We start from the raw sequence: 25,277 nt of genomic DNA, 5'->3' as shown, positions 1-25,277 counted from the left end.
TATAATATTTTGGTTTAATTATCATACATATTTTGTGTAACTAATAATACTAACTAACAAGAGCATAACTTAATTGTACTATTGATATTAAGATAAGAGATTCAATTATTTTCACTTAATATATCATAAAAAAAAACACCTAGCCTGAAAATGCATGAAAAAAAGAACTTACATCGCAATCTTTTGTTTTAATTTTGATGATATATATTTCAAATAGTACACAATTTGTAAGGATTATTTCAAAACGATGTCATAAAAGAATTCTTTTTTTAAATGGAAAGATTTGTTATTTTTCCTTTTTTTTTTCTTGGAAAGAATCTCATAATTAATTAATATAAAAGAGATGATGGTCCATAACATAGGAAAAATCAAGAATGATCACAATGTACTATTAATTAAGGATACAAATATTTTTTAAAAAATTACTGATGCTATAGAAAATAAAACCCGACTTTTTTTTTTTTTGTTCAGAGGAAGGATTCGAAATGAATTTCAAAATTACGAAGTCATAGTCATACTTATTTTTTTTTTCCTTATGCTCTTATTTGTTCTCTCATTCAATTTTATCTTTGTTTTTGTTTTGATTTAAGAGGTGGTTCAAAGAAGTTTGTCATTTCAATTACCCCTACTGCCTTCCTTTCCAAGATCTTTTTATTTTAATAAGTGGATTTTTCATTATAAATTATTAGTTCGGTTGTCTATGGTCGCCTTCTTAATTCCTTCCTTATGTTGTTCTCAATATGAGGTTTTTGTTAATTATTTCATTCTGTTTAACTAATTTTATATTATCCTTTATTCTTTTTTTTTTCTCCTTTGATTTTGGCATTTTGTTGTATTTTTAAGCAATATTCTCTTGTTATATTGTATTTAATATAATGATCTTGATTGTTTCGTTTATTGTAGGTGTGTCAAAAATAAAAATAAAAAAAAACTCGAAACTTATGACCATGAAGACTATATTTTTCTGGTATTGTCGACCACCAGTTATAGGTGGTGTTTGGAGCAAGTCTGCATTTGGCGTTTACACGCCATGTGCCATTGACTCACTTGTGCTCTCTATTTCTCACATGCTTCTTCTAGCTCTATGTATGTATAGAATTTGGCTCATCTTCTACAAATATAAATCACAAAGGTTTTGCTTCAAGTCTAACATCTTCAACTATTTCTTATCTTTTTTGGCTACTTACTTTGCCATTGAGCCTTTGTTTAAATTGATAGCCAAAATTCCAATCTTCAATTTAGATGCCCAACAACCTGGATTTGCCCCATTTGAGGTATACCTAATTTTCTTTTTCTTCTTATAATATTCTAATTTTTTTTCTTTTTTTTACTTCAATGAATAGGTTAAGATTTATTAGCTAAATTATTTTACACAGTTTGATGGAAAAAAGAAAAAACAAAGAATATGCTTCAAATATGAGAAAACGAAAGAGAAGACTTTCTGATTTTCTTTTTGATTGGGTTAATTAATAGAAACTTAAAAGGTTTTTGAGTTAGAATTCTGTCTTGATTGGTTTCTCCTTTTCTTTCTTTTTCTTTTTTTTTTTTTTTTTTGTTTTTTTGTTTTTTGTTTTTTCCTTTTCTTTTCTCTTCTTCTCTCTCTGGTTGGGTAGAGAATCAAATCTTTGACCTCAAGATTAACTATATAAGTTTTATGTCAGTCAAATATGTTCATATGGGTCGTTAAACATTCTACTAGCTTGATGGGTGAATTTTATGATACGGAATCGACCAATATTAATTAAGGCATTTCTTCTTTTTATTATCTCAGGTGGTTAACTCGATGATTCGAGCTCTTACATGGGGCTCCATGCTTGTAATGTTGGTTGTTGAAACCAAAGTTTACATATTTCAATTTCGATGGGCCATTAGGTTTGGGGTTGTTTACGTATTAGTGGCCAAGATTGTAATGCTCAATTTAATTCTTTCAGTCAGGGATATGTACAAGAGGTATTTTATTTTATTTTATCCTTTAACTTTTGATGGCATCGTCAGTAAATAACATATAAAATAAAATTAATATATTAATTAGAAATTGAATTGAAATGTTATATATATATGTACATATATATATACACATATATATATGTACATCTATAATACATATGTACATATATAGATGTATATATGTACATATATAATTTACATGTATATATGTACATATATACACACATATATGTATATCCTAGATAGATGTGAAAAATAAGTTTAATATTTGTAGACTCAACAAGATCATATATTCTATGTTTTTACATCATTGAAGTCTTATTCCAATCATGTTTGACCGTTAGTGTGTTTGTCTTTTGCAGATATATTCTATGTTTGTACATCATTGAAGTCTTCTTCCAGGCATGTTTGTCTTATATTACGCTCAAATTTAGGAAAAAAAAGAAAAAAAGCTTGAGTGTGGTATAGCCGATCAGGCAGCCCCCACATACAAATTTGACACATGGCTTTTAGAGTACATATTGTTAGATTTTATCTTGTTCCACCTCATTGCTAGCTAGCTCTTACAAAAGATTTTATTAATCGTGCAGGCTTTATTTGGTGTTCTCTTACTTGCATATTTTCCTAGCTTAGATGTTCTCAGTGATGAAGGTACAGATGTGATTACTAATAAACTTGTGGATACTTTAGAAAATGAAGAACTTGTCCAAGGAGAACATTTATGTCCCGAGCGACATGCAAACTTATATTCAAGTCAGTATCAATTTTACAACATCTTGTGATATTATTACCTTTAACGATACAGATCGATATTTTATGTTTTTTCCTTTTTGCACACCAAGACATGAAGACAACAGATAAACATTGTAGTACATATTAATATGCACATATTTACGAAGAATAAAAACTAGAAAAATAATGCAACTCGAATTGTACCTTTGAAAACAATAAATCTATAAAGATATAATAACAAAAATAGAAGAAATAAAAATGGAATTTTGAATATGGAACAAGTATGTGTTGTATTGAAATAATTGATGTATACAAACACGGTGAGTTTAATAAATGAAAAAAAATAGACTAAGGAAGTATTTGGGGCATTGAGTTGGTTGTTATAATTAATAAATATTGTAGCTTGTGAGTTTTAATATAATCCATGTTGGGAGTATAGGCTATTTTATCGTGCGGGCAGAAAATAGTAAAACTATGTAAGAAAGAGATAAATAGAGGACAAGTAGAAAAGAATAAACATTGTAACAAAAATTTGAATCGGTAAAACTACGTTTAATTGTAGGTTATAATAGTTGAAAATACCAATATATATATATAATTGGAGCTCAAATATAGAGTGGGTGATATATATTGACCCACTTAAAGTTTGTAATCCAAACACTTATCCTGTGGCAGATCATGTGATTAGCAGTTCGAGTCCGATAGTCTCCCTAATCAAAAGTGATGAATTTAATGTTTGTTCTTTTAATTGTGGCTACCATGACTTTACTAGAAATGACTTTCGCATGGATGAATCACATAATAAAGATAGGATACAAAAGACCTCTGACAGAGAAGGATGTATGGAAATTGGATACATGGGACCAAACTGAAACATTATTCAATTGGTGTGTTTACCTCTCTCTCTCAACATTATTATTTTTCTTTTTCTTTTTTTTTTTTTTTGTGGTTTTTTTGCAAATATTATTAAACCGGTAGCCCATCTATCTTAAACGATGTTTCTTTTTTTTTTTTTTTTTCAATATATATGAGATCTTCAACACTTGTTTTAATAATCATTTTTTTGTAGCTTTCAAAGAACTTGGGAGGAAGAATGTAAAAAGTCCAAACCATATCTTCTTAGAGCGTTACATAGTAGCTTTGGAGGAAGGTAAGTAGTAAGGGCGGTATCACTATCTACACATCATATGAACAATGTTTGGATAAACTATTAAAGGAATAATAGGTTGTTTGTTTTTCCTTTGAATTTTTGATTTGATTGCATCCCAAATATAAATATAATAACGTACTTATTAACTTCCATGCGTTCCTTTTAAAATTTAGAGGTATAGCCTTCACTATACATATTTCACGAACGTGCTGCTTTTCATATATATTTCATTACTAAATTCTCTTAGTTTTAGGATAAAATTAACCGCATACTCAAATCTACCTTGGTTAATTTTTAAAATTCTAACTCTTTATTATAATGTTTTTTTTTGTATTATATATACAATAATGTATCATTATATGCAATGAGTTTTTTTTTTTTTTTTGTATATATTATTTTTTGCAATATTTTTGTATGTAAATAGCTTTTTATAGTATATTTAACTACTTTTTAGTATGATATTATGTGGTTTTTTTTTGTGATAACCTTTTTTAATTATAAAGTTTCTTATCTTGTAACTTTTTTGAATATATATTGTGTTATATTCACCGTAGATTTTTTTAATTACATAATTTCCCATCTTGTAACCTTTTTTTAATATAGACTGTGTTATATTCGGTATATATAGACCCTCGAGCTTTTGATTGAGCGTCTTCCTTAGTCGTCTATTTGAAAATAAATTATTAATGAAAATATATTTATTTTAGATGTGATTCTATATTATTTTTCAATTTTTTTAAACCCTCGTAATTATGACAAGGGTTTATGAGACCGTTCAGCATGACATTTATGAAAAATCTTAGCATATTAGGCTATTTATGAAAAAGTAGTGAATTTAGACTAGACTGTTGTAACATTCATTCTCAGGGGTATGATAAATTTAGCAATAAAATGATCCTCCAAATTTAATCTAGCTAATTAATAGGGTTTCATCATCATAATTAAACAACTTCTTCTTTGAAATTTTAGCCGCTGGAAATCAATTATGCGTATAGAGTAAATGAATTATTGAATGTGTTTCTATAGTTTTATTTAGCATATATATACTACAAAATACCACTAGTTTTAATCTGTTACCTCATTCTTTATATCGTCTTTCATTAATTTTTTTCATACACTTTTCTAATTGTAGGTTTTGGTTTGGTGGCCTGTGGAAGGTAATACACAATCTTATCTCGCGATATATAAATAAATATCACATTTAGGAAAACAATTTTTGGGAATAACAAATACTTAAAGAAATATTTTGCTTTATATTTAGCGTTAATAATATATTTGTTATATTACTACTCCTATTTGACTAAGAAGTTGGTACTTGTAGACTGGCAGTGATGTTTCTCAATTTGTGGGACCTGTCCTTTTATGTAAACTTTTAGAGGTTGGTTAATTCCCATTTTTGTTTTTGTTTCTTTTCTCTCTTTTGAATGCTATCTTTTATATCATTAAAATTGATTTTGAATTATTAAAAAGGTTATTTCGAATGATTTTGAAATTAACAAAAATGATTTTTAACTATTTTAACGTCATTAAAAAAACATAGGTTAACTCTATTCCTAATATATTCACATATATACAAATATATATATATATATATATATATATATATATATATATATATATATATATATATATATATATATATATTTAAATAAATTTGTATATGCAGTGCATACAGCGTGGAGATCCACCTAGAATTGGTTACATTTATGCCTTCTCAATATTTGTAGGAGTGGTATGACCCAAATCCTTCTTTCTTATTTTAACCACATCCATGCATGTGAATCAATTTGTAGGTTGCCTTTTTCATTATATTCAGTTGTTTTAATTTATCACTCATGGTTTTTCTTGTTCAATCATAAACAAACTTTTTAATGATTAAACTTTTTAATGAATGATTTAAAAGGAAGTGGTATTTATATGAGACTACAACCTTTATAATTTGAAATGGAACTAATAGTTTTAAGAAGGTTTGTTAATTAAACAAATCCTAATATATGTGCCTTCAAACAGTTGCCAAAAGAGCTTGTTTTGAAGGCTTTGAAAACTCTAGCTTTGGGCATATACACATATACACATACACACATACATATGTATATAATTATATTAATAATATTATGTTTCTTTTTTGTTGCAGCTATTTGGAGTGTTATGTGAAGCACAATATCTTCATAATGTAATGCGTGTTGGTTTTCGATTGAGATCAGTCTTGGTAATTAATTTTTTTTCAATCATGCTTTATTTGATCTTTTAGTTAATTCAAATGCTTTGAATAGTTAATGTTTTTGTTTTCTTTGATTTAGTTTGATTGTAGTTTGAGCATTAGTCTGTTTTGATATACTTGTAGGTTGCGTCTATTTTTCGTAAATCAATGAGGTTAACCCATGAGGATAGCAACAAATTTGGTACAGGAAAGATAACCAACTTGATGACTTCCGATACTGCAGCACTTGAGGTACATTCCAATTTTTTAACTGAATTATAGTAATGCATTTTGCTTTAGTTACCTTAGGACAGGGTCATGCACATTATCCACTTTTCAAAATTTTCTGCACATTAATGCTTTCATAAAAGTAATTATGAGGAAAGTTTATGCTAAATCAAGTTATAAAGTCTAGAATTAATACGTTGGAATTAGAAAAGTTGATGCAGTGGTGCAGAGATTTTTAAGATAATTTATTTTTTGATAAATATAAAAAAGAGATAATCTCGGTAGTAAATCATTTTCATTTCTGTTAGTTTGAATCATGCACATGATATTGAAACAAGAGTTTGTGTAGTGAATGCTTTTGATGACAACAATAAATTATATTGTATATATGTGTGAGTTTTTCAATACTATTTTTCTATTATATTTGAACTTTTGTTTTTATCTTTTCTACTTTTATGTGAAGAGAATTGTTTGTGTAGAAACAACTTTTATTATCAAATTGTTTTTTCTTCGTGTTTCTTATTGAATAAATTTCTAACAAAACTAATGAGGGTAATTTTACGTACATCCAGAATATAACCAAGTCACTTCACGAATTATGGTCATCTATATTTCGTATAATAGTTGCAATGGTTCTCATATACCGCCAATTGGGGGTTTCATCACTTCTTGGTGCATCATTGCTTATTCTTTTGTTTCCCATCCAGGTATATGTGTATAACAATAATATTCTTTATCAATAATATTCATTATATAAGGACGTTTGGGATGCTTAGTTTGTTATTACAATCTATGGGTTATAATAGTCTGACTATTTTAGTATGAGTAGAAAATAATGAAAGGAGAAATAAAAAAGAATGAGTAGGAAATATTAAACATGAAAAACAAATAGTAAACATGGTAGCAAAGAGGGATTTGAAATAGGTAAGGTTGTAGTTAATTTGTTTTTTTTTTTTACAACAATTGGTGGGTGAAGAATAAAATCTCGTACCTATAGAATGGAGTGTCATATTAGACTGCTGAGCTAAGCTAACACTACAAGAATTTTGGGCTCTGTTGATAGTTTTTTCTAGCAACAAAAAAAATGTACGGACAATTCTCTTGTTCGTACATTGCAACCGCTCTTTAGATTTGAAATAGGTAACGTTTTAGTTAATTAGTTTTTTTATTTGTACAACAATTGGAGGGTAAAGGATCAAGCGTCGTACCTATAGGATGGAAGGTCATGTCAGTTACAGCTAAGCTCGTTGCAGTTAAATGGTAGGTTATAATAGTTAAGTTTTGGTCAGCAGCATTTATTATTGCTTGGCTTCCAACATTAAACTAAATCCAAACGTAATAGTTAAAATTTTATTATGTGTTTTTATTTACAGAAACTCGTGACCAATAGATTGCGGAAACAATCCAAAGAGCAGTTGCAATGTACAGACAAGAGAATTGGTCTTATCAATGAGATTTTAGCTGCAATGGAGACAGTGAAGTACGCAATAAGGAATAATATATATTTAGTCTTTTATAATTTAAAATAAAATTTGTTGATAATTTATTTGTCATTTATAAACGGATTAGATATTATGTTTGGGAGAGTAGTTTTCAATCCAAAGTACAAAGCATTCGAAAGTTGGAATTGTCATGGTTTCAGAAAGCAGCATTTCTCAAATCGGTAAGTTATATATACATTTATACTAGTTCTTGTAACGTTATTTTTTTTTTTTTTTATGTTTATCGTCACATTGTGATTTTAAAAGGAAAATTAAACTTTGTTGTTAATTAGGTAGCTCTACATTTATATTTATTCAATATAATGTTCTAGAGTATATTGTTAGGAGTATAACAAAATTAATGGTACAAGTTGTCATTATATAGTTCATATACATATATAAAAAACATTTTTTAACGATGATCTCACATTTACAAAATATTTCTGTTGGAATTTTAATGATAATTTAATTGGTTTTGCAGATCAATAGTTTCATAGTTCATATCATTCCTTGTTTGGTGGTTGTGACTTCCTTTGGATTATTCACAGTTTTTGAAGGAAACTTGACTCCATCTAGAGCATATACATCCCTTTCACTGCTTTCAGTACTCATATTTTCTTTATGCATGTTTTTCGGTGCAATACCTCAGGTTCTATTACCTTCCTTAATTTAATGTCAAGCTTTTTTTTTTTCCTTTTTCCTTTGTAATACTTTAAGTCCTCTTATTATATTATATACTTGATCTTTGATCAGACTATGCCATTATTTTGGTTTTATTTCTATTATATACATGCCACTTAAAAATAGATGATGGCGTTGGATTGAGTACACAGGTGGTAAATGCGGTTGTATCGTTAAAGCGTGTGGAGGAGTTAGTTGTAGCTAAAGAGAGAATTGTACTTCCAAATCCACCATTAAATCCAGACCTTCCATCCATCTTAATAAAGAATGGAAACTTTGCTTGGGATATAAATCATGTAAGGTATCCTTTGGAGTTGAAATTGGTTAGTGAAAAAAGAAATAACATGATTTATTATAATAATAACGTTGATCACTTAATTAATTTAAGCAGAGTGAGAGGTTCACGTTGTCAAACATTAATTTGGAGATACCAATGGGTAGCTTAGTGGGAGTTGTTGGAAGTACAGGGGAAGGAAAGACATCACTACTATCAGCCATGCTTGGAGAACTTCCACCAGTACCTAGGGATGCGGATGCAAATGCTTCTGTTTTTATTCAAGGAGATGTTGCTTATGTTCCACAAGTTTCATGGATTTTTAATGCAACAGTAAGTATGAATATTATACAATAATTGATTACTAGCTTCTTCACTATTACTTTACTTTAATTGCATTGCTTATGCATTTTTAATTAATTTGTAGGTGCGTGAGAATATTTTATTTGGTTCTCCATTTGATTCTGCCAAATATGAAAAGACAATCGATATAACTGCATTACACCTTGACATTGACTTACTACCAGTAAGTTGTTTTCCATATTATTTATTTTTGAACAATACCTAGTTTTAATATATATACACATATTATCTATGTGACTATGATAGGAAATTAATTATTTATTTTGTTGTTAGGGTGGTGATCTTACTGAAATTGGAGAAAGAGGAGTGAATATCAGCGGTGGTCAAAAACAAAGAGTTTCATTGGCAAGGGCAGTCTACTCCAATTCTGATGTATACATTTTTGATGATCCTTTTAGTGCTCTTGATGCTCATGTCGCTACTCAGGTATCCATAGCTAGCTAATACACCATACTAATATCACTAACTAGGATCCTTACAGAAACTTAATTAAGGTAAAAAGATGGAAATTACACATTGCTTTGCTTTGAAGTTTCCTTCCCTCATTTAAATCAAGGGTTTATATTTGGATTACTGTATGTATATATCGCGTACCTATTCTTTCATGTATTCCTCCTCTGTTTTTGGAGAGAAATTTTTAGTGTAATTTTGGATTTTCTTGTACTATATCATCAATAGATGCCCAATTGTGACCAGGTTTTTGAAAAATGCATTAACGGAGAATTAAGAGGGAAGACTAGAGTTGTTGTGACCAACCAACTACACTTTCTACCTCAATTTGACAAAATTATCCTCCTTCATGAAGGCATGGTGAAGGAGGAAGGAACGTATGAAGAACTAAAAGAAAACGGGAAGTTGTTCCAAACGCTAATGAAAAATGCAGGAGTATCAAAAGAAAGTGATGAAGTTTGGGAAGACGGAGAAACCAATGGTACTAAAAAATCATCATCAGGACTTCCACTTGCTAATAACGAGATCGAAAATGATTCTGTAGATGCTACTACATCACAATACCTTACTAGGCAACAAAACACTACTCTGATCATGCAAGAAGAACGAGAAACGGGCCTACTTGGTTGGAATATTGTACTTAGGTACATTTTTCCTTCTAAATCACCAATTACATATTATCCGGTTTTAATTTGTGTATATACGATCATTAATTTATTGCCGTCTCTAATTCCTTTTCTTTTGATTCCTTTCAGATACATGAAGGCATTAGGAGGTGTTTGGGTTGTTATTATACTCCTCGTGTATTTGGTTTTGTCAATCACTCTTACAATTCTTGAGAACCTATGGTTGAAGAAATGGACTGGCCAACGTAGCTTAGGACGAACTCAAACTTTATACAACAACGCCATATATGCCGTCTTGTTATTTAGTCTGGTACGTGTATAATCGAATCGATTAATATTTTTATGAGACACTTAATTATTACTCATTAAAAAGTATTACTCGTTGCAATTTTTTTTATTTATTTGTTTTCTTCATTTCCCACACAAAAGCTGACTCAATCCTACATACCTTTTCACTTTCTAATTTATATCATATGTAAGCTTAAACAACTTTTGTTATCAGGTATTGTTGAGACTACTATATTCTATATGGTTCATCACGTCGAGCCTACATGCAGCTAGAACGTTGCACGACCAAATGCTTTTGTCTACTATAAAAGCTCCAATGTTGTTCTTCAACATCAATCCTCTTGGGAGGATCGTCAATCGATTTTCGAAGGATATAGGGGAGATTGATAGAATCATTCCACAACGTCTCCATGTGCTTTTGGAGCAAATTTCATCTATCCTTTGTACTTTCATCTTGATTGGAATTTTGAGCACTCTATCGTTGTGTGCAATCTTTCCTCTTATCTTATGCTTTTATGTAGTCTATTTATACTACCAGGTAACCAACATGCATTTTCTATTTTATTATTATTCTTACAAGTAAATTAAATAACTAGTTAATTATTGTATAATACATCATTGTTGAGTTTTGACAAAATATTTGAAGTGTAATTCTCCTAAATCGAAAAAATTCAAGAAAGTGATGAGCTCTAAGTACTTTAGAAGAAGCACATGACTTTTGTTTTCAAATTGTTTTTTGTGTCGATTCTCTATTAATTGTTTACACTTTTTTGCTTATATTTATGTGTCAATTTCACAAACCGTTAATTTAAACCTATTTTTTTTATTGTTTTTTTATGTAGAGGACATCTCGCGAAGTACGACGACTAGACTCGATAAGTAGATCTCCTGTTTATGCACAATTTACTGAAGCTCTAAATGGGGTATCAACCATTCGTGCATACAAAGCTTATGATAGGATTGTTGAAACCAATGGAAAATCTATGGACAACAACATTAGATTTAGCCTTGCGATGATAAGTGGAAACCAATGGCTAGCCATTCGCTTACAAACTGTGGGAGCTCTAATGATTTGGCTTACAACAACTTTTGCAGTGATGAGGAATAGCAAAGAAAAAAACCAACAAGCATTTGCAACCACCATGGGACTTCTAATTACAAATGTTTTAACTATTACTTCTTTGTTGACAGATGTACTCACACTTGGAAGTATGGTTGAAAATAGTTTAAACTCGGTCGAGCGCGTTGGGAGGTATATAGATTTAGCTTCGGAAGCACCATCAATTATCGAGAGCAATCGACCGCCCTCGGGATGGCCTTCGTTTGGAGTTATAAAATTTGATAGTGTTGTTTTACGCTATAGACCCGAACTCCCACCCGTCTTGCATGGGATCTCTTTTAGTGTTCTTTCTAAGGAAAAGGTTGGAATAGTTGGACGGACTGGGGCTGGAAAATCAAGCATACTTAATGCTTTATTTCGTATTGTTGAACTAGATACAGGAAGAATATTCATTGATGGTTTGGACATTGCAAAATTTGGATTGTGGGATTTGAGAAAAGTTGTTGGGATTATACCACAGTCACCTGTTCTTTTTTCAGGTAAAGGATGTGATCATATTTAATCATCTTGGTTTCTTAGGTCCCGTTTGGGTAAGCCTGATTGGTTTTTGTAAATTTAGTTTTTTTAACACCTCTTTCACCCTGGTGTTTCTGGCTTAGATACGTTCTTTTTACTGATGTTTTAAAATATTAGCACAAGTATTCAAAATTAAAATAAATAGGTAGTTTTTAAAAGTTTGCTTTTGTTTTTAGAACTTTAGTTAAGAATAATTCAATTATTGTACTTAAGAAAGATAAAGGTCATAGTAAAAAATGAAGAGAAAATAGTCTTAGTTTTTAAAAACCAAAAACATAAGAAAGATAAAGAGTTAACAAATTGGGTTATAGTTACAGCGTATTCTTCCGTTTTTCTCATTGTATTGTTTTGTTTTATGTAGGAAGTGTTAGGTTTAATCTAGATCCATTCCAAGAACACGCTGACTTTGATCTTTGGGAAGTTCTTGAGAGGACACATTTAATGGATGTCATAAGGAGGAATACGTTGGGCTTGGATGCTGAGGTATGTTTCATTTCGATCGACTTTTGTGAGAAATAGTTTATGTGTGGAATTTGATAGTAGTTTAAGTCATATGATTCTTTATTTAAATTCTTTGTTCAATTTGATAGTCTTTTTTAGAAGATTTCCTTAGACTTTGGTTTGTTTTGTAATATGTGAAATTGATTTGCTGGAAACTTTGCTCCATTTTTTTGGATTCTTTGTATTGATTTCTTAATATTATGATATATGCATGCAACTTTGTAACTAAAAATATTAGAGCTGAGTTATAATTAATCTGGTTGAGAGGCTATTTCTTCCCCATTTTCTGCTCTCAAACTGTTGTATTGAATTAATGAATTGTTTGTAGCTCGGCCTTTGATAGCATTGTTGTTCGTAATCTTGCTAAGTGAAACACACTTCGGTCTTGTCAAATATATTTGAATAACTTCTTTAGATATTTATCAAGATTACAACTACCGTTCTTTAGGTTTAGACACTTTTAAATTAGAAACAAATTAAAAGAAAGTGTGCATACAAAATAAAATACGCATCCCTTATACCTGAAGTGATTGTGCACGACACCCAAGTTTTGCTGGCATGTTTTTGTTTAACACTCCGACACTTGTTGGAACACATATCAAACACTTGGTCTTTTTGTCAACAAAAAATACCTTCTCATTAATATAATAATAAATAGAAATATAAATACACAAAGGATACAAACTTCAAAGGAAAGAGAATAAGGAAAAAACACAAACAAACAAAATACAACCAAATAGATCATATTAGATTGGATGGACACGTTTTAGAACACAATAGAAGTTAGACAAAAATTATATAAAGTCAATATAGGTCCAATATAATGTTTATCCGACACATATTAATATACTAGTTAAGTATATTAAACAAACTCATTTTGTAGAGTTAGCATAGGATGGACACTTTTTAGAACACAATATAATGTTTATAACAAACTCATTTAGTATATTAAACATATTCATTTTGAAATGCTTGTATAAATATGATATATACTTTTAATAAATGTGTTCTTGGTATGGCGCCATATTCTAAAATATTTATTAAGAAAACGATCTGCATGTATCACACCATGTTCGTATCGGCCCATATCCATCTCTATTCAGAATTATATATGTTAAACTTATTTAAGTTTTTATAGGTTTTAGAGGGTGGACAGAATTTTAGTGTTGGGCAAAGGCAACTATTAAGCCTTGCTAGAGCACTTCTTCGACGATCAAAAATACTTGTTCTTGATGAAGCAACTGCGGCGGTTGATGTACAAACTGATGCCTTAATTCAGAAAAGTATTAAGGAAGAGTTTAAATCTTGTACAATGCTCACTATTGCACATAGATTAAATACCATCATAGACTGTGATCGAATTCTTCTACTTGAGTTTGGACAGGTAAAGGATGTTTTTTTTTTTTTTACTTTCAATAATCATTCAAACGATCCACTTAATTACTCTTATTAATATTCTAGTTTTTTTCAACATGAGCTTAACTCAATTGGTATTTGTATGTACCACTTATTTTAATACCTGTTTAAAATTATAGATTCTAGTTTTGTTTGAGTTGTATTATATCTTTTTGTATCTTTGTACTACAAAAAAGCATTAGTTTCTTATTCTTTGCGTTTTTACATAATAGGTGTTGGAGTACGACACTCCAGAACAACTTTTATCGAATCAAGAAAGTGGTTTTTCAAAGATTGTTCAAAGTACAGGAGTTACCAATGCCCAATACTTGCACAAATTAGTATTTGAAGGTCAAGACAACATAGAAACAAGCAAGGAAATGTGAACATATATCATATATAATAATGTAATTAAATTCTTCTTAATTAGAATCGAATTATTGTATTGTGAACAAATATCATATATATTAATGTAATTAAATTCTTCTTAATTAGAATCAAATTTTTGTATTTCCCGACGGTTAAACGTTGTTATAAGTCTTTAATTAATTCATAGTATGAGTTACAAGTTTAATTATGTGTTGATGTAACGACCCAATTTTCCGAACTAAGCTGAGGTCACTACTTACTGCTAAGACTCGACAGTAAAACCCACAAACTCATAAAGACCTGTTTACGATTCATTAAAATATTCAAAATGTAACAAAAACAGTTTCGGGCCCTATTTTAGATCACTTTCCAAAAGTTCCAAAACATAGTCCATGAAGTCATCAAAACAAAACAGCAAAACAGATGTTCTAACCATGACTCCATTTAATAATTAAAAAGAAATAGAAATAACAAATACATTAAGCGGAAGCATAAAAAAACTAGACATGTTCATATGACCTTCAAGCATCCTTCTTGCCTCTCGTCGGTCTGCCCCTCGCGTTACCTTTACCTGAAAAAAAAAATTAAAGAGGAAAGAGTGAGTATAGAATATACCCAGTAAGGGACCCACTACTGGGCCTGTTAGGGTAATAACAGTTAGCTTCCTATTAAGGGGTACCCTATATAAACAGTCAAGTGGTTCTGTAGAACGCACACATCAAACAGACTAGTGATCCCGTTGGATACACATATCAGTCTAGTGATTCCGAAGGATACAAGTATCAATCTAGTGATCCCGAAGGATGCACATATCAGTCGAGTGATCTCGAAGGATGGACATATCAGTCGAGGAATCCCGAAGGATGTCGTACCTGCAAGGTACACTACCCCATAGATAAAGCTAACTGTTACCCCTCAGTCCATACTAAACCGTCTACAACAGTCACATCACAATATCGTTCAAGCTAATGGCTCAGTTTATAAGCTTAGTCAGTCAAACAGTTTAGGTTTAGTCAACAGTCTCATCAGTCGCTATACATATATCTAACCCACACGATACTGTCATCTTATCTAAGCCCTGTCAACGAATCAATCATCGCTAAGTAAATACACCTGACAATCATTTCGTCTCAGTCCAAATGCTACCATATCTACAAGTAAACTATATTATGCATAACGTCTATATAATGCTTAACGTTCCTATTCAGTCTACAGCACAGTCCATCAGCAAATACACAAATTTACACATGAGGTTGCCGAACCCTTAGTCCATCAACGACATAACTCGATAATAAGCAGCCCAACAACATACTTCAACTATATATATAACATCAAGATTTTCATAATCCATCGACATTATTATTTCAGTTAACAGCACGACCCATCAACATAACTAAATTACAAAGAACATACGAGCATCTGTACTCCATCGGCAGAAGATCCCATTCACATATATATGTATATAAGCTACTATTAACAATCATGTCACCAAGAGTGCATACTAGTGATGTTTTCTAAGCATACATGCAACAGTCAATTCAGTACAGATGCTATTGTATAATCTTCATATGGGTTACTATGTTTCTAGTCTCGGTCTGGGGTCCAGTAGTAAGAAATCTCTTACCTGAGATGTAGCTAAAATTCTTGTTCAAGTTAGTGTCCAAATGAATCCACATAAACACAAATATAAGGATTTAAATGATGACACCATCAAAATCTATATTTAAAACGCTCAAGGCAACATCCACAGACTTACCCAAGTAGAGGAGAGTTGACTCCAAACTACTAGGGGTGTACATAAGCCGGGTTGGGCTGGGTTGGAGAAAAAATGTGGACCAACCCAAAGTGACCGGGTTGGCAAAATTTGAACCCTATCGGTTCAATATTCAAGGGTCAACCCAACCCAACCCAACCCTAAAAATTCGGGTTGGGTCGGGTTGGTCTTTTTTTTTAATTATATTGTATTTTAAAATTTTATATTGGTAAGAATTTAATTTTCACCATTTTCATAGTCTTTCAACCCAAATTTTCATATTCTTTTCAAATTTGAAGTCTACAATAATATTCATTCAAAAGTTCACAATCATTAAAAAAAATTAATCACACAAAATAGCAATGTCCATTAAAATTTAAAAATACATTCAAAAATTCAAAATCATACAAAAATTAATAATCACATGAAATAGGAATATCAATAATGTCTAATAATGTCCATTCAAATTGAAAAATGATTCAAAAGTTCAAAATTAAATAATGTCTACTAAAAATACATTAATATGTTCAAGGTTCAATAAAAAACTATTCCAATTTGGCCTCCACAATGTGCCACGACAATGATGATTTTGGGTGATGGTTCTTCTGAAAAAATTATTTCAATTTTTTCTTCTCTTCAAGATATAGTTGATATATATCTCTAGCTATTGTTACTCTCGATGGAACATCAAACTTAGGACATGCAATACTACAAAAGTGTCTAAAACCCTTACTCTCAACAAATCTGAATGACAACTCATTCATAATTATCATCTTAGCACATGCTAGTCTACATGATGATTGGCTAAACAATGTAGTCACAAAATTACTAGCATTGGCTCCCTTCCCATCATTTTTAGGTACAAGAGTTAAGGTGGTTTGTTCTTTACTTTCTTCTCTGTATAGGTACTTTTTACATTGATTTCTTAAATGCTTCCACAAAGTGCTAGTTCCACAACTATTACTATCACATGCATAATCCTTGCTACAATAGTTACACTTGCACCTAGCTCCGTCTTTAGCACTTGCTTCCATTTTTGTGAAATGATCCCACACGGAAGAAGTTTGTTGATTAGGTCTCTTTCTTTTAGACTTGGGAGGTAGAGGTGGTACATGTTGTGTAGTTTGGCTTGTATTAGGAGGGGGAGGAGGAAGGGGAGAAGGCATTTCATTGTTACCAGTAGCACTCGCATTCTCACTACTGCTATCCATCTATATAAAAATAAATGAAATCAGCATCTAATTAACATTCCAATTAAACTTTAAACATCAACATACACCAATTAAATATATACATATGTAATTCCAACACCAACATATAATGAAAAGAAAGTGTTAACCATCAAAATATTTAACTTACCGTAAAGTTAAACAAGGGTGATTCCGCAGTATCTGAAACCGTGTCCGTGGTGACGAGTTTTAAAGAAACTCAAATATAAATATTTGAGACACTGTTAAAAGAAAGTGAAAAAAAAAGTATTATAGCTAGGATCAATCAAATATAAAAACCTCGAGTTATAAGAAAGTCATAGCTTAAGACAAAGTTCCTAATTTAGGGACCAAAATGATTAATATACACAATAATCAATATAACCATGGACCAAAATGACTCCTCAAATTTATATAAGCATTAGAACTTAAAACTTACATGATTGTATAACTATCCAACTAAACCCGTAATTTTTAGATGAATTTATAATGACACACAACCTTTTGGCACCTCTCCAATTGATAAAATACAGTACTTTAGTTAATTTAATAATGATGTTCTGCATTTAGAAGGTGACCAAAATTAGTGTTTCCGAGATGCATACAGGCAGGCCTTCTCATCACTCACTCAGCAACAAACAGCAATGTAACAATACAAGAATGGGACTTTGGACTATATATCAATTAACCCAAAATCTTACTCTTTAATTGAAAAGAAAAATAGAGTCAAAGACAGTAAATCTTCTACCTTCGTTATCCCCCAAACCACTATTTTATAAACACTTCTAAATATTCAATTCCACACAGTACTCTCATAAGTCATAAGCCACCCCTCAAATAAAATCATCTACAAAGGATTTTTCTATGTGTGATTAGAATTAATAAGCTGAAAATAATAATAATAATACAGACTGAGGTTTGGACAAAATATTGCAGTATTTTTCAAAGCAAAAAAAAAACAATTAGAAAAAAAAATGAAAGTTAGGTCAGATGGGAACAATGAACAAACCTTGTACAAAACAAGATGAAGAACCCGACAAAGCAAGATGAAGAACCCAGAATGTGAAGTCCGTATAACTTGCGATCTGAATGTGCAGTTGAACTTGCAATTGGAAAGCCGTCGGAATGTGTCGTGCCGTCGAACTTAAATGTGCAAAGGCTGCCGGAATGTAAGGGTCGCCGAAATCTTAACGGCTATCGCCGAAGGGATTACGAAATGTGTCGAACTGTCGAAGGGATTGAATGCGCTAAAAGGGGATGGGGCGACGACGAACGCGAAACAAAATGGAACGCTCAACGCTGAAATGGAAATGGAAATGTTAATTTAGGTTTTTTTTTTCTATATATATATATATATATATATATATATATATATATATATATATATATATATACCCCTAAACCGGGTTGGGTTGGGTCAACCCGGCCCTTAATTTCCCAACCCGGTAACTCGACCCATCTTTTTTTTTTTTCAATTTTTTAACCCAACCCAACCTAAAACATAATTTAACCCAACCCAACCCTTACGGTTTGGGTTGGGTAGTCCAGGTTGGTCGGGTTACGGAATTTTTTGAATACCCCTACAAACTACACTTGCCGTAAAACCCAAGAATTAGAGCGTCACCTCTTTAAACACCTTCAAGGATCAAAAGATAACCCAACCAATAAGTCCAAAATTTTGTTCCAACATTTATACTCGAATCAACTATAGATAACATTAGGAACTCATTAAATTGTCCTTACCAAAACTCAGTGGGACTCAGCGCGGATGGAAATGGCTTAAGTGGCTCGGTGAACAGAGATCGGCTTGGAAAATCGGCTTGGGTTGGGAGGAAAATCAGCTCGGGTCGGCTCAAGTCAGCTCGGCTCGACTCGGTTCGTGGCTCGACTCGTCTCGATTTGGCTTAGTTTATGGCTCGACTCTGCTCGGACGGTTTGGCTTCACGCGGCTTGAAGAAATCAGGTGTTGAGTCGGTTTGGGCGCGACGCGAACCGTTTGAAATAGGCGTACATGAACCGCTGGCTTTCGAGGGAACGATGACAAGCGAAGAAGCAGCGGCTGATTGATGCACGGACAGTGAAGAACGACAAGGATGGAGACGGAGGAGCCGACGACACGTTCGACTGAGGGCAGCAACAGCTGACAGATGACTGTGCTTCAAGGAGAGACGACGAGCGGCGACAGATCTGGCTTCGCGTCTTCGCGGTTGTGATGGTTGAAGAAGGGGAAGAAAAAGGTTGAAGGCGACCGGCGACTGGGTAACTCTGGATGGGTGACGCGAGGTGGTCTTCAGCGTGCTTGAACGGGGAAGAACGAAGATGGGGGCTAGGGTGACTGTTGTTGGTTGTGGAGGGAGAAGAAAAAGAAGGGGGGTCGTGTTGCGCGCGTGGAGAGGAAGGAGATTTAGGTTTTATTTTAATACATACATACATATATATATATATATATATATATATATATATATTAAATAATAATAATAATATAAAATTCATATTATATTATTATTTGATTAGTTTATATTATATCATATTATTAAAATTTACACCCTTTATTTTCTTTTTCTTTTCTCTTCTAAACTAAATAAATTTTAAAACACAATTTTTTTATTCTCAAAATTAATATAAAATGTTAAAAATTTACCTAAAAATTCTGGGCGTTACGGTTGATCTATAAACTTTGAAAAATAATACGGGAACTTACACTTATGGCAAATATAAAATTAAAATTGAGCTCATGACTCAACACTACTTGAAAATTGCATGAATGAAAATTTAAAAGTCCAACCCAAATGAAAAATTATCGGATTACCAAAATGTCCGCACAGTAAAAAATGCTTCCTAAATTGGATATTGTTAGAATATCAGTGGGCCAATCTTAGGAAGTGTACAAAATATTTTATTAAACGAACGTTCTTAGTGTAAAAGATATTCTTTTAATTAAAAGTTTATCTCAAGATATTATCTTTGAAAGATTTGGTGGCTCAAGATTTTGTCTTCCCTTTTGTAGAAAATAGCAGTATCTAGGGTTCCTATTTATTTTGTGTTCATCGGCATTTTGGTGAGTATGCAGAAAATTGAAGGGCGATTCGTATCCTTATGAAGCAATTGAACATGATTCAGATTCAAATTGAAATTATTGTGCCTAGTAGTATTCATGATTCAGATTGCTTTTAATTGTTGTGATTTAGCTTCAGAAGCATCATTAATTATTTGAGAGTAATCGGCCACCCTTGCGATGGCCTTTGTCTGGACTTATAAAATTTGATAGTGTTGTATACACTATAGACCCGAGCTCCGACCCGTCTTGCATGGATCCCTTTTAGTGTTTTTTCTAATAAAAAGGTTGGAATAGTCGGACGGATTGGGGCTGGAAAATCAAGCATACTTAATGCTTTATTTCGTATTGTTGAACTAGAAACAGAAAGAATATTCATTGATGGTTTTGATATTGCAAAATTTGGATTGTGGGATTTGAGAAAAGTTGTTGGGATTATAGCAGTCACTTTTTCTTTTTTCAGGTAAAGGGTGACCATATTTAATCATTTTGGTTTCTTAGGTCCCGTTTGGGTAAGCCTGATTGGTTTTTGTAAATTTAGTTTTTTTAACACTTCTTTCACTTGGGAGTTTTTGGCTTAGATATGTTCTTTTTACTGATGTTTTAAAAAATTAGTACAAGTATTCAAAATTAAAATAAAAAGGTTGTTTTTAAAAGTTTTGCTTATATTTTTAGAACTTTAGTCAAGAAGAATTCATTTATTGTACATAATAAAAGTCATGGAAAAAAATGAGGAGGAAATAGTCTTAGTTTTTAAAAACCAAAAACTTAAGAAAGATAAAGGGTTAACAAATTGGGTTATAGTTATAGCGTTTTTTTTTTTTTTTTCGTTTTTCTCATTGTATGGTTTTGTTTTATGTAGGAAGTGTTAGGTTTAATCTAGATCCATTCCAAGAACACACGGACGTTGATCTTTGGGAAGTTCATGAGAGGGAACTCTTAAAGGATTTCATAAGAACGAATACGTTGGGCTTGGATGCTGAGGTATGTTTCATTTCGCTCGACTTTTATGAAAAATAATTTATGTGTGTGGAATTTGATAGTAGTTTAAGTCAGATGATTCTTTTTATTTAAATTCTTTGGTCAATTTGATAGTTTAACTTTTTCAGAAGATTGCCTTAGACTTTGGTTTGTATTGTAACATGTGAAATTGATTTGCTGGAAACTTTGCTCCATTTTAATTTGTTGGATTCTTTGTATTGATTTATATAATAATATTAATGTTGAAAAGAAAAAGGAAATTTTGATTTGGATCTTTCTTGTATGTAACAAGTAGTAAAAACAACATTTGATTATGTACCCATTTTTATGAAATATTGCAAATATATAAATTTTTTGTTTTTAATTTTTATAAAAAGGAAAAAAAAAACTTATTGACCCATTAATTTGGTAGGACAGCTTTCAATTTATTATACTAAATTAAATTTCAACACAGTTTGGGATGAGCTTTATTTCCTTGATTAAATTTTTGCCTTCAATAATTTTTTGGATCGACATTATTTCCTTAATTAAATTTTTTTAGTAAACTTGCAAACTGGATTTGGGATGGCCATATTGTAAGGAAAGAATATATGGACAAATTTAGTAATAATTGATTTTTGTGATTGCATTTCAAGGGAGATTTATTTTTAATAATGTATTTTTAAAAACTATTGTCAAAAATTAGGTAGAAGGCAGACTATGGACAAAAATAGAGTGATTTGGGCAAAATTGTGTACCAACTTTACTTGGAGGTCGTAGACGGGATCCACGACTTCAATCCGTGAACCTCAGAGTTTTGTTTTCTCACATTATTTAATATATATAGATATATAATTTTAATATTTAATATAGTGTGGATCCCACACCTTTTTAACATATTTAATATATATATATAAATTTAATATTTAATAAATTGTGGACCCTACCCCTTTTATATATATATAATAATTAATATATATATTAAATATTCAAAATTTCAAATTTCAATTTTAGAAAATATATTTCTTATAAAATATTTTTTCAAATTCCAATTTTTAATTTTTAAAAATTAATTTTCTCATTAATTATCTTTTCAAATTTCAAATATCAATCTTCAATTTTTTTAAAAAAAGATATATATTAACAAAATATATTATTAAATATTTAAATCTCCAAATTTCAAATTTAAAATATATATTTTCTTATTAAATATTTCAAAATTCTAATTTTCAATTTTAAAAAATGATCTTTCCAATTTTCAAATTCCAATATCTATAAATTCTTATATATTTTCGATCTCCAAATATATTTTTGAAAATTATAATTTGGAGATTTAAATATTTAATAACATATTTTGTTAATATATATCTTTTTTAAAAAAATTGAAGATTGGTATTTGAAATTTGGAAAGATAATTAATGAAAAAAATTATTTTTAAAAATTGAAAATTGGAATTTGAAAAAATATTTAATAAGAAAGTTATTTTTTAAAATTGAAATTTGAAATTTTAATATAAATATATTAATTATCTTAACAATAAAATGTGGGGTCCACAATATTTAAATATTAAATATATATATACTAAATATTTTAAAAGGGTGTGGGGTCTACGATATATTAAATATTAAAATATATATATATACATAAATTAAATAAAAAAATGAAGTTGTTAAAATCTTAGAACATATATTAGGAAGGTTATGATAGGGGTTGCTAGACCTCTATACGTCGAAATTAATTACACAAATCCATAACACAGATTAATTATATTAGAGAAACTCTGATAAGAACGCAAGTATTGAAATATAATTGTTTGCACTTTTTTACTTATATTTATGTTTCAATTTCACAAACCGTTAATTTAGACCTATTTTTTATTCTTTTCTTTTTTTTTTATGTAGAGGACATCTCAAGAAGTATGATGACTAGACTCGATAAGTAGATCTCCCATTTACGCACAATTTATCGAAGCTCTAAATGGTGTATCAACCATTCGTGCATACAAAGCTTATGATAGGATTGTTGAAACCAATGGAAAATCTATGGACAATAACATTAAGATTTAGCCTTGTGATGATAAGTGGAAACCAATGGCTAGCCATTCGCTTACAAACTGTGGGAGCTCTAATGATTTGGCTTACAGCAACTTTTGCAGTGATGGGGAATAGCAAAGAAAAAACCAACAAGCATTTGCATCCACCATGGACTTCTAATTACAAATGTTTTAACTATTACTTCTTTGTTGACAGATGTACTCACACTTGAAAGTATGTTTGAAAATAGTTTAAACTCGGTCAAGCGCATTGGGAGGTATATAGATTTAGCTTCGGAAGCACCATCAATTATCGAGAGCAATCGACCGCCGTCGGGATGGCCTTCGTTTGGAGTTATAAAATTTTATAGTGTTGTATTACGCTATAGACTCGAGCTCTGACTCGTCTTCATGGGATCTCTTTTAGTGTTTTTTGTAATGAAAAATGTTGGAATCGTTGGATGGGCTGGGGCTGGAAAATCAAGCATACTTAATGCTACTTAATGCTTTATTTCGGATTGTTGAACTAGAAATAGGAAGAATATTCATTGATGGTTTGGATATTGCAAAATTTGAATTGTGGGATTTGAGAAAAGTTGTTGGGATTATGCCAATCACCTGTTCTTTTTTTCAGGTAAAGGATGTGATCATATTTAATCATCTTGGTTTCTTAGGTCTCGTTCGGATAAGTCTAATTGGTTTTTGTAAATTTAGTTTTGTTAACACATCTTTCACCCGTGAGTTTCTGGCTTAGACATATTCTTTTTACTGATGTTTTAAAAAATTAGTACAAGTATTCAAAATTAAAATAAAAAGATAGTTTTTAAAAGTTTGCTTATATTTTTAGAACTTTACTTAAGAATAATACAATTATTGTACTTAAGAAAGATAAAGGTCATGGTAAAAAATGAAGAGAAAATAGTCTCAATTCTTAAAAACCAAAAACTTAAGAAAGATAAAGGGTTAACCAATTGGGTTATAGTTATAGCGTTTTCTTTCATTTTTCTCATTGTATTGTTTTGTTTTATGTAGGAAGTGTTAGGTTTAATCTAGATCCATTCCAAGAACACGCTGACATTAATCTTTGTTTTACGTTGTGCTTGGATGTTGAGGTATGTTTCATTGCGATCGACTTTTGTGAGAAATAATTTATGTGTGGAATTTGATAGCAGTCTAAGTTGGATGATTGTTTATTTAAATTTTTTGGTCAATTTGATAGTCTAACTTTTTCCTAAGATTGCCTTAGGCTTTGGTTTGTTTTGTAACTTGTAAAATTGATTTGCCGGAAACTTTGCTCCATTTTGTTGGATTCTTTGTATTGAATTCTTAATATTAGGATATATGCATGAAACTTTGTAACTAAAATTATTAGAGTTGGGTTATAATTAATCTGGTTGAGAGGCCGTTTCTTCCCCATTTTCTGCTCTCAAGCTGTCGAATTGAATCAACGAATTGATTGTAGCTCGGCCTTTGATAGCATTGTAATTCATAATTCTTTGCATTTTCTAGCTAAGCCTCTTGCTAAGTGAAACACACTTTGGTCGTGTCAAATATATTTGAATAACTTCTTTAGATGCTTATCAAGATTACAACTACCGTTCTTTAGGCTCAGCCACTTTTTAATTAGAAACAAATTAAAGGAAAGTGTGCATACAAAATAAAATATACGTCTCTTATACCTGAGATGATTGTGTAAGACACCTAAGTTTTTCTGGCATGTTTTTGCTCAACACTCCGACACTTGTTGGGACACATATCAAACATTTAGTTTTTTTTTCAACAAAAAATACCTTCTCATTAATATAATAATAATAAATAGAAATATAAATACACAAAGGATAAAATCTTTGAAGTGTAGCCACCTAATTTTATCCTACATTTTTTATTATTCTTTAAAATATTAATTGTAGCAATGGTTAAGATATTTTATTCATTTTATTTTGTTAAA

General features: G+C 30.7%; 1 protein-coding gene and 1 pseudogene across 1 annotated transcript; both read left to right on the top strand.

Moving 5' to 3' along the window:
* Positions 1 to 941: 941 nt before the first annotated feature.
* Positions 942 to 14,448, top strand: LOC127149314 (ABC transporter C family member 2-like). The gene is made up of 26 exons (XM_051084490.1): positions 942 to 1,274; positions 1,772 to 1,950; positions 2,310 to 2,349; positions 2,538 to 2,700; positions 3,452 to 3,566; positions 3,749 to 3,829; positions 4,962 to 4,986; positions 5,151 to 5,207; positions 5,496 to 5,561; positions 5,964 to 6,038; positions 6,174 to 6,281; positions 6,830 to 6,964; positions 7,631 to 7,737; positions 7,827 to 7,920; positions 8,220 to 8,387; positions 8,572 to 8,720; positions 8,819 to 9,026; positions 9,121 to 9,219; positions 9,330 to 9,482; positions 9,753 to 10,150; positions 10,262 to 10,442; positions 10,635 to 10,958; positions 11,263 to 12,019; positions 12,418 to 12,539; positions 13,696 to 13,941; positions 14,186 to 14,448. The coding sequence occupies exons 1-26, from the start codon at positions 942 to 944 to the stop codon at positions 14,336 to 14,338; spliced, it is 4,536 nt and encodes a 1,511-aa protein (XP_050940447.1). The 3' UTR covers positions 14,339 to 14,448.
* Positions 14,449 to 19,601: 5,153 nt separating this feature from the next.
* LOC127149579 (ABC transporter C family member 2-like) lies at positions 19,602 to 23,731 on the top strand (annotated as a pseudogene).
* Positions 23,732 to 25,277: the final 1,546 nt, after the last annotated feature.

The sequence above is a fragment of the Cucumis melo genome, chromosome 5, assembly GCF_025177605.1.
Source record: "Cucumis melo cultivar AY chromosome 5, USDA_Cmelo_AY_1.0, whole genome shotgun sequence".
NCBI classification, from domain to species: Eukaryota; Viridiplantae; Streptophyta; class Magnoliopsida; order Cucurbitales; family Cucurbitaceae; genus Cucumis; species Cucumis melo.
Note: the sequence above shows the minus strand (reverse complement) of the source record. Positions and strands in the feature narration are given on the sequence as shown.

What these genes read in the sequence shown, in the direction of transcription:
- LOC127149314 (XM_051084490.1), top strand. Translation starts at nt 942, where the DNA reads ATGACCATGAAGACTATATTTTTCTGGTATTGTCGACCACCAGTTATA. An exon ending in CATGGATTTTTAATGCAACA is followed by an intron (nt 9,027 to 9,120) that starts GTAAGTATGAAT and finishes ATTAATTTGTAG; the next exon opens with GTGCGTGAGAATATTTTATT. An exon ending in ATGCTCATGTCGCTACTCAG is followed by an intron (nt 9,483 to 9,752) that starts GTATCCATAGCT and finishes AATTGTGACCAG; the next exon opens with GTTTTTGAAAAATGCATTAA.